The sequence below is a fragment of the Mustela putorius genome, unplaced genomic scaffold, assembly GCF_011764305.1.
Source record: "Mustela putorius furo isolate JIRA1106 unplaced genomic scaffold, ASM1176430v1.1 tig00537248_pilon_pilon_pilon, whole genome shotgun sequence".
Classification (NCBI taxonomy): Eukaryota; Metazoa; Chordata; class Mammalia; order Carnivora; family Mustelidae; genus Mustela; species Mustela putorius.
This window is the reverse complement of record NW_025422387.1, coordinates 3,689,869-3,700,157: the sequence shown is the minus strand read 5'-3', so window position 1 is coordinate 3,700,157 and position 10,289 is coordinate 3,689,869. Positions and strand designations below refer to the sequence as shown.

Below are 10,289 nucleotides of genomic sequence, written 5' to 3'. Positions count from 1 at the left end.
ACAGGGCCACAAGGCAAATCTCTGCATCTTCTTTGTGGACTAGACAAATTTTAGTCATGTATCTGATGGACTTTGTACAGGGTCAGTAAACCTAATTTTGAGATGTGACTGACTTCCCTTTCGCACTCTGCTGGAATTCGTGGTGCCTTCTGACTTCCCGGACACATCAGATATGTTGTTGCATTTTCCAGTGTAAATCTGTAAGCCTAGTTCTGTTTTTTACTGATTCCTATTAAACATGTAACTAATGACATAAAGAAGTTTTCTCCCTCAAGCACCACTCTGTGTACTGCACTGAGAAATACCGATTCCTCCCCTTCTGCTTCTCTTTTTCTTTGATCTGGATCTCTGTGGTGGAAGTGATTACGCCCTGTAGAAAGAGTAAAACAAATTGTCTTTTGTCAAAGAAAAGGAAATATCCACTGGTCAATTAATTGTAGTGATTCAGAAAGTTTTTCTATGGCAGTTAAAATAACTAGCTCTGGAAAATTAGTTTGAAATTTTCAAGTGACAGGTAATTGAGCCTGATTTGGTGGGCTTTGTTAGGATGCCTTTTGCAGTTAAGAGGGGAAAAGCTCACTTTGGCAGAAGAATGGGATCTGATGGTTTTAACTTTTCTAAGTTTATACATTCATGTATGCATTTGAGAAATATTTATTGAGTGGCCTCTGCATGCTGGGCCCTGGCAATAACCAAGGCAATGTCGTTTGTTTAGTGGAGCTTTCATTCTAGTGGGGGTGGGGGGGTGGGCAATAAATACAGACAAGATAATTTCAGTGATCGGTAGGTGTGATGAACAAAATAAAACGGGGTGGGTTGGGAGATTACCTTAGCTAGGGGTCTGGGACAGCCTTAGAGGCAGGCACCTTGGAGCTGAGGACCAAAGGAACCAGCTTTGAGAAGCTCTAGGAGAGCGGTGTACTGGGCAGAGGGAGGAATCGCCAAGTTCAAGCGCACGGGCCAGGGAAGATAAAGTAGGCAGGTGTGGCTGGAGCAAAGGGAGTCCAAAGCAGGCGATGGAGATGTTGAGGGCTTGGGGGAAGAAGGCGGTCAGGTCCTGTGGGGGTTCTGCGGGCCGTGGTAAGAAGTTTGGATTTTATTGAGAAAGCGGTGGGAGAAACCAGAGGATTTAAAGTGTGCTACGTGAGCTTTTCGTCCTGCGTCGGAGATGACGGTAGCTGCTGGGCGAAGGATCTGCAGACGCAGACGTGGCCCGCGGGGCGACAGTGCCTGAGCCCGACCCGCCGTCTGGTCTGCACCGGGCAGGACCCGAGAGAAGGGCCAGCGGCAGGAGTCAGCCGCAAACGCATGATGCGGTGTCATGCTGTCGGTGTGATCTACGGGACGAGGTTGTTCGTGGTTGCGGGGAGCTGGGGACTGACAGCGCTGAGCAGGTGGAATCGTTTTCGGAAATTTTCTAAAAGTGGATCGTGATGTCGGCCGCACAACCACTCGGTACCTTTTCTAAAAATCACAGAATTGTGTACCCTAAATGGGTGAACTTTATGGCACAACCTCAATAAAATTCATTTTCCAAAATGTCTATAAAGAGCCGAGCGAGCGGCTCTCTCCCGTTGGAAGCCTCAGCGGTCGGCCGCCGGGTTTGTGCCGGTTGGCCTCGCCGGCGCAGGCGCGGCGGCCGGCCGCAACTCTGGGCTCCCATTGGTCGGCCGGCGAGGGGAGGGCGGGCACACGCGGGGGGGGGGCGGAACCGGAACCGGCTGTAGCCGGGGGGCGGGGTCTCGCGCGCGCTGTGGCGGCAGCGGCTGGCGGGGGCCCGCGGTGGCAGGACCGGGGGCGGCCGCTGCAGCCCGGAGCCCCCGATGGTGCGCGGCGGCGGCCAGGCCGCAGGAGGAGCCCGAGGCCCCGGCCTCCCCGGCTGACCGCGCGGACCCGAGCGGCCCGGAGCCGCCGCCATCCGTCCGGCCCCGGTGGGGCGCGGGCTGGCCCGCCATGGGGTCCCTATTCCGGAGCGAGACCATGTGCCTGGCGCAGCTGTTCCTGCAGTCCGGCACGGCCTACGAGTGCCTCAGCGCCCTGGGCGAGAAGGGCCTGGTCCAGTTCCGAGACGTGAGTGTCGCCCGGGAGACGCGGGCCGCACCTGCCCGCCCAGCGCCGCATCCCGCGCTTCGCTCGGGCCTCCCTTCCGCGGGCTCCTGGGCAGGGGCGCGCCGCTGTCCCCATTTCGCAGGCAGGGAAACTGGGGCCCGGCTTACCGGCCAGAGCTTCCGCAGAGCGGGGCCCGAGCCCCGGGTCGCCGGGCGTCTGGTCGGCGGCGGCTTTGGCCGGGTTAGTTAGGAACGCTCTGTGTAGTCTTCATCAACTTAGGGGAGTGCCATCGGGTGCTCCGGAGCGCCGGCTCCGTGCCGGGCGCTGGGCTCGTGGTGGGGAGAACGAGTCTGCGGAGGCCCATTTGGAGACCCTTTGGAACTTACGGGGGTGGTGGGGACAAATACCAAGCACGTAAAGGCGTAAACATGTTTGCTGTGAGGGTAATGAAGCGGGGTGATGGGATGGTGACTCGAGTCGGGGTGGTCAAGGAAGGCCCTCTTGAGGAGGTGACGTTTGAGCCCGGATGAGGCCTGAATGGGAAAGAGGTGGCCCTGGAAGATCCGGGGGGACAGGGTCCCGGATGGAGGACACAGAAGGAGCCCAGAACCTGAATTGGGCATGAGCTTGGTGTAAGCGCCTTGAGGGGAAGGGGTTTTCCTGGGTTTTGTTACTGATGCATGAGGTGCATACCACTGCCTGGTAAGGAAAGGGAACGGTCTTCCCAACAAGTAAGGATAAACACTTGTTCATGTATCTGCATACTTGTTTATTATTTGTTCACACCATGGGGTGTCAACCCCGAGGCCAAGGGGCCCCTTCTGACTTACTCACTCCTGATTCCCCAAGACTTAGCCTGGTCCCTGGCATTTGTGGGCAGTAGCAGGCGTTTGTTGAATGAAGGAACAAGCCTTTATTGAGCGCCTGCTCTGTCCCAGATCGTGTTTTTAGTGCCGGCGCCTCAATGGTAAGCTGGGTGGACAAGGTCCTTAGGATCTTGCTGCTTACGGCTGGAAGGAGACAGATGCTCACGGTCTGTGAAATTGTGAAGTGCAGTAAAGGGGGAGAACAAAGTGTAGAAGCGGAGAGTTCAGCAGGATCTGATACCGAGTGACTGAACTGAAAGTCACTTCAAGGGAACATTTTATTTCCTCCTGGGTCCCAACTTTGATCTCCTGGTTGTTTCCCTTCATCTCTCTGAGGGGCCCTTAATTTCAAAAGGGAACACCCCTCCCCCAGATCTGATATCAATGACCCTTGGGTTGGCTCCAAAGGGATTGCAAGGTCAGGGAGTAACCCCTGAGGGACAGCCAAGGCTGCAGAGAAGGCCCAGCTCCCTTCCTGTTTCCTGGAGTCACTTGGGCTTCAGCTCTGGGTCCCACTTCCCTGGTAGGTGCTGTGATCAGCTGTGGGGGGCACCCGAAAGGTTCAGGAAGCAGGAGAGAAACAGCCTCCCTTCTTTGTAACTGGTGGATTTGATCCATCCTGTTAGTGTTCAAGCTGAGAGTCTTAACAAGCTTAAACTGTGGAGGTTTGAACAAAGACCCTGATGACCACATTCCCGTTTCCCTGACTGCCATTACAGGAGGCAGTGGAGAATACTTGGGATCCTTCTAGGCTGAAAACCAGTGAAAGAAAAAGAAAGTGCAGATAAAGATCTCAGCTGTGCCTGTCCGTGTATGTGTGTGTGTGTGTGTGTGTGTGTGTGTGTGTGTGTGTTTGGGTTGACACTCAAGCTGCCAGTGTGCTAGTGCAGAAAGCTTCACAGCACCCGACACTTTTTTCTGGAGTTCTCACTGACTTTGCATTCGCCGGCTGGGCTTACTAACATTAGTCTCTTCTGGCTTGCATATGCTGGTTGATTTTTCCCTTTTAGTACTCCTGAGGGAAAGCAGGCAGACCCGGGGTTTCTGTAGTGACAGCCGAGGAGAAGACATGGAAGAGAAGGTCATTCAGCTAACCTAACCGGTGGGGCTCAGAGAAGGGCAGGTTCATCTCACTGTTGAGATGCTCTGCAGTCTAGGAACAATTTCACCGTTCGTTCTTCGGCGGTGGGAAGATGGCTGGTTTGGGTATCAGTAAAACCAGCACCACGGAGCCTCTGCTGGCTTTGTTTGGTTCAAGGTTAGTGTTAAAATGAGTCTGCAATAAAATGCAGTGTGGTCGCTCCGTATCTGTGGGTATGCACCTGAGACCCTCAGTGGATGCGGGGTGCCCTGGAGAGTACCGAGCCCTGTAGGTATGACAGGTTTTCCTGTACAGGCGCACCTGCGGTAGCGTGTCCTCGACGGGTTAGGCACATTAAGAGATGAAAAACAATGCAACAACTATAACGAGATACTCTAATAAAAATTACATGAATGTGTTTGGGAGAGTGTATGTGGGTTCCTTGTCTCAGTGTATCGGATTGTGCTGTACTCACCCTTCCTCTCTGGTTGATGTGGGATGAAGTGAGGATGACGTAGGCACTGTTTGCCCTGGGGCCGAGCCAGAAGACTCGGCTTGTCTGCTTCCTGACCGCGGAGGGGCACTACGACTGTGTTTTCCTATCATCAGTTTAGAAATAGGGTGACATAGCCTCCCGAGAAAGAAAGCCTCTTTTACAAAACTTTGTAAAAGAAACCGCATAACAGAAAAAAGCAGCTAATAGCTGTGAGGCAGTGATGGTGGCTTGGGTCAACCCAAGTACATTTGTATCCCGGCGGCCGAAATGGGCGTCTTCATAAAGCCCCTGCCGCAGGGGGAACCCTCCTGTCCGCAGAGCGCTCAGCAGTGCTGGGTGCTGCACGGACCCTGCAATGGGCAGGAGTGTGGTTTGTACACCGCTGGTGCCGCCTCGCTTCCTTCTGGTTCTCAGTTCGGTGCATCGTGCCTGACTCACTGAGAACTTGAAAGTGATTACTTGAGATTAGTTCGATCTCAGAAATGATTGTGAATGTGATAAACAGAAGTGAAATTTGAATTTTTGTCTTCTTCCTGGTTAATCCTTTTAAAAATATTAGAAAAACTGAACAAGAAATGAGCCCTTGGGGTGGATGCTGCGTGGCCCAGAAGTTTCATGCCAAGCCGTCCAATCATGATTTCTGAGAGGGCCCCGGACGTTGATGGGCTGGAGGAAAGATAACATTCTTGCCTTAAATGCCTTTCAACACGAGTGATTACTGTAATCTTTTTTTGTTATAAAATAATATATGTCAATTGTGGGGAAATTCTAAAATGTAAGAATCAGATTAAAACTTCCAGGATCCAGTTACCTAGAAATAAAGGCTCTGATTTCTTGGTTAATATTGTTCTAACATTATTTTCCTAATAATGTTTTAAAATGTACATCTATGTGTATTTTCATATAATTGGAATGACACTCAAAGTATCTTTAATTTTTTCCAGGCAGAAATCTTTTTTTAAAATATTTTATTTTATTTATCTGACAAACAGATTACGAGTCGGCAGAGAGAGATAGAGGAGGAAGCAGGCTCCCCGCTGAGCAGAGAGCCCTATGCAGGGCTTGATCCCAGGACCCTGGGATCATGACCTGAGCTGAAGGCAGAGGCTTTAACCCACTGAGCCACCCAGGCGCCCCCAGGCAGAAATCTTAACTCATTTCCTCATTTTATTAAATGTTCTTTTATAATTTCTTTTTTATTGTTTTAAGGTTTGTATTAGAAGTTAAGTAGAGAGAGGAGTGTATGGGAACAGTGAACTCCCGTGTACCCATAATATAAATTCATGGCCCCTCATTCCAGCCTTCCACCTCCAGACAAAATCTGTCCCTCCCCTCTGTCGGGACAAGATGATTCTGAAGCAAATCGCAGATACCTAATTTCGTCCGTGAATATTTCAACAAGTATCTCTAAAAAGAAGGGTGCTTAAAAATCATAACCACAATATCATTGTCATACCTAAACTTTTTAATGACAACTTCTTAATAGAATCCAGTACCTTAGTCATTTAAAACATGAATTTTACTAAGGGCATAATCAGTTAAATGACTGAACCGTCATTTTTATACAACTTCATTGATCTGTATCGTAAAATGCACCCATTTCAAGTGTACAGTTTGTTGATTTTTAGAAGATTTACTGAGTGGTGCGTCCATCCCCACAGTGCAGTAGTAGAACGTCATATCCCCCCAGTAGGGTCCCTTACCCTTCCATTTCATCCCCTTTCCTGCCTCCCGCCCAGGCAGTCACTACTTCCTGCCCGTAGATTCTCCTTTTCTGGGCATTTCATGGTAATGGAATTACACAGTATGTGGCCTTTTGTATCTTGAAAGACGCGCTGGCATCGTGTTTCTGAGAGTCACAGTGGTGTTGAGTGGGTCAGGAATTTGTTCTGTATTGCTGGGTGGTGGTCTGTGGTAGGGATGGAGACTGTTCTTCTTTTTTTTAAATTTTATTTGTTTATTTGACAGCGAGAGACAGAGGGAGGTAGTGGGAGAGGGATGAGAAGGCCTCCCTCGGAACAGGGAGCCCGATGCAGGGCTCGATCCCAGAACCATGGGATCGTGACCCGAGCCGAGGGTGGACGGTCAACGACTGAGCCACACAGGTGCCCCGAGACTGTCTGTCCTTAAACCACTTTCCTACTGTCGATCACTTTTTCCTCTGTCCCCGAGGTTGATGTTCTTCTGGGTAGGTTTTTGTCTGTATCCAGTTTTTTCCCTAGGTTAACTTTCTTTCTGGGATAGTTCTGGGCCAAAGGATATTTTTTAGGCTTTTTTTTTTTTTTTTTTAAAGATTTTATTTATTTATTTGAGAGGCAGGCCGAGAGAGAGGAGGAAGCAGGCTCCCTGCCGAGCAGAGAGCCCGACGCTGGGCTCGATCCCACAACCCTGAGATCATGACCCGAGCGGAAGGCAGATGCTTTCACCCACTGAGCCACCCAGGCGCCCCTTTTTAGGCTTTTTTGATAACAGCTGCCACGTTGCTCTCCGGAAAAGTTTTGTCAGTTTTTACTCCCATCCAGTAGTGTGTGAGGGTGTGCGTTCCCTAAACCCTTGCCAATAATATTTTTATTTTTTAGATCATGTTTACATTTAAATGTCAGAAATTTCAAAAGCAAATTTTTCATCCTTTTCTCAGCTCAACCAGAATGTAAGTTCCTTCCAAAGAAAATTTGTCGGTGAGGTGAAGAGGTGTGAAGAACTAGAACGGATATTAGGTAAGTTTTGTTTTATTTTGCTTTGTTTTGCTAGTTTGTGGGGGGGGGGATACGTTTAATTTAGTAACAGATTTTTATATAAGCAGACCTTGTTTGCCTTAGAAAAATTAGAAAAGAGAGAAAAAAAAAAGAACTCACCATTCCTTATTTTTTCCTAGTCCTCTATAAAAGTAAGGATTCCCCTACACAGCGACCATGTTATTCCGTTGTCAGCTCCGTTTCTCACTGGTATTTCCTGCAACATTGTCTCACGGCAATAAACAGGTTGCACCTGGGGTCCTTTTTAATGGCTGCCTAGTATTTCATGAAATAAAAGTGCTATAATTTACTTAACGAATCCCTTGTAGTTTATCGTGACTTAAACACAGTACATGTTAATATGTTACTTCAGATTATCTCTAAGAAGAGGAAGGTAGGAAGTGGCAGATAGATTGGCTTTGTTCTCAGATCACTTGTTTACCTTCAAAACTCAGTAGCTGTAGGCTACTTCCTTTATCTGTAAAATCTTCAACTTCTTTAGCTTGAGATGGTCACCATTATCCGTTCAAGCCTGGAAGTTCTGACCAAAATAGGGGAGAAGGGGGTGGATCTCAGAGGACTGACTGAAGTACAAAATTTAGGATGAATGGAGAAACGTGGGCATGAGAGAGTCAAGGGGGGGCCAGAATAGGACGTTGGGAATGATTTCTAATAGCTAAGATTTATTGTGGATTTTACATTTTTAGTTGGAGATTTTTTTTTTTTTTAAGATTTTATTTATTTGACAGACAGAGATCACAAGTAGGCAGAGAGGCAGGCAGACAGAGGGGGGGGAAGCAGGCTCCCCGCTGAGCAGAGAGCCTGATGTGGGGCTTGATCCCAGGACCCTGAGATCAGGACCTGAGCTGAAGGCAGAGGCTTAACCCACTGAGCCACCCAGGCGCCCCAGAGATTTTTAAGACAAAAGAACCCTTTTAATCATCAGTTCCTTCGCATATTGTTTAAAGTCCCAGTTACTTGTGTGGACGACGTGTAATAGAGTGACATCATATTCCTGTCTTCGTAACGTAGTGAGTCATTGCGCATGTCATGTGTCAGCAATGAGATTTTTAAATTCAGTGACAACAGTTTAGACAGGTACAGGACTTCCTGTAGGTTAGACTGTTTTAAAAGGCATACAGACTTAAAAAAAAAACCAAACTCCCAAGTAAATGAGGTTTCATTGGTGAAAAGATTTTATCCCATTTCCAGAAACCTCTTTAACACCGTGCTTCCTTTGCTATCCTGTTGCTAAGACATCCTCACTTTTCTCTTTCTTAATAAAATAACTGGGAACACTTCTCCAGAATGTGGTATCTAGTAATGAGTTTACCATTCATTGTGAGTTTCATCCTAAGGACAATGGTGCTTCATGGCATTGAAAATGTAAATGAAAGAAATGGAGTTCATTTGGCCTGGCTCGTTACCAGTTTTCTGAACCTGGTTTAGGACGTGAGATCTGGTTGTTGCAAGTCCGAACAGCCTGGCTGACTGGGACCGGTCAGGAGAGCCTGGCTCTCTGCCCTCGGTCTCTCTGGGCTCCATGGGCTGATAGAGGTTGTACTTCTCCTTCCTCCTAAGGGCATCTGCAAGGAAGTCACGCTGCCATCTCTGGTGGAGGTGGTCTGTCGTGGGGTTATTCCTGCATTTGCAAGTGTGTCCTTTACCTGATTCACCTCCACAGTTCCGTCACGAACGTTTCAGAAACATTGCACACTCGAGGAATTCCAGAAAGCGTTCATCAGGTTGTTGTTTATATGGTCACTGCATGCTGACCTCTCTGTTTAGGGGCGGCTACTTTGCAGATCTTTGGAAATGAGGTTGCAAAAGGCTTTTTCTAAGTTGATTGGAACAAGCAAGACTTTTGTGCATTCAGACATTAATTTTTAGGCGAACCAGGGATGGTCGGGATGGAAAATGTTCCGACTGAGACATCCTAGAGTGAGTTTTTGCATCTAATTGGTTTTACCTTTTATTCCCACAGCGTATTTGGTACAGGAAATTAATAGAGCCGACATCCCCCTTCCTGAGGGAGAGACCAGTCCTCCTGCACCACCTCTTAAGCAAGTCCTGGAGATGCAGGTAACTTGTTTCTGGTGAAGCCGTCAAAGCTGTCCCTGAGCTCAGACACTGCTTGTTGACTGACTTCATGTTGTCTAGGGCTTGTCGGGTTTTCTTCTCAAAGCTGCTCAATGACAGTTTAAGAACAACGCGATCGTCAGCCTTCAGTAACAGATTATCTGTGATGTAAGATGAACGTTCCCTTTCCAGGTGGTGGTGAACTGAGGCTAATGAAAATCAGTTTGGGAAATCTGGTGCTTCGTCATGTAATATTTCTGATCGTTCTTTCTGGACTTATCCATGCCTTAGCCTGCCTCTCCTGGTACAAGTAAGGGAGGCTGCAGCCAGTGCCTTTTGCATTCTCCCGGACCCGCTGGCCTCCGCTCTGATGCTGAAAAGCTAGTGGGAAGGCCATAAGGTGTTGTAGGTGGGCAGCAAACACAGTTCCTTGTCCCTGATTTCAGCACCTGGTGGGTTGGGGGCATGGCGTCCCCGCTGTGAGGACCCCGGCTTGTCTTGCTCGTTACCGCCCCTGCGAATGATCCACTGAGGTTTGGGTCTGATCCTTGGCTCGTGCACTGCCCTGGGAAGTAGACCAGCGATCCTGACCACGGACGCAGCCTGTGGTGTGTAGCCAGCACCGTTCCGTGGCCGGTCGCCCTGGGGGTTTATCGGGGAGAAGTCACTTAGCATTTACCGTATGAGAGGACTCCAGAAGGAGTTATGGCATCCGATGGGCAGAACGCCGCCATCTGGTTTGGCCTGTTTGGGTTGGTGGTGACGTAATGACGACTTCAGGGGGCACTGGGCGTGTGTGGCTTCTACGAGGTGGAGCGCACGTGAAGTGTCTGCAGACTTGCTGGCACACAGGTTTCTGTGGAGTCAGTGCTGTGTCTGACACACCTCCGTCGCTGCTGTGTTGTACTTTAGTATTATTAAAGATGCTCGCTGTCTCACTGCTTATTAAGGAAGACTTGACCTCAAGCATTCTTCAGCCCAGT

General features: G+C 49.0%; 1 protein-coding gene across 1 annotated transcript in view; it reads left to right on the top strand.

Annotated features, from left to right (window-relative positions):
- The first annotated feature begins 1,750 nt into the window (after window positions 1-1,750).
- The window catches only part of ATP6V0A2 (ATPase H+ transporting V0 subunit a2), a 33,972-nt gene continuing 25,433 nt past the window's right edge, over window positions 1,751-10,289 (top strand). The window contains exons 1-3 of the mRNA XM_004753093.3: window positions 1,751-2,070; window positions 7,131-7,209; window positions 9,212-9,309. Of these exons, the coding sequence (XP_004753150.2) occupies window positions 1,954-2,070; window positions 7,131-7,209; window positions 9,212-9,309 (294 nt within the window). The 5' untranslated portion in view covers window positions 1,751-1,953. The remainder of the gene's footprint in view (window positions 2,071-7,130; window positions 7,210-9,211; window positions 9,310-10,289) is intronic.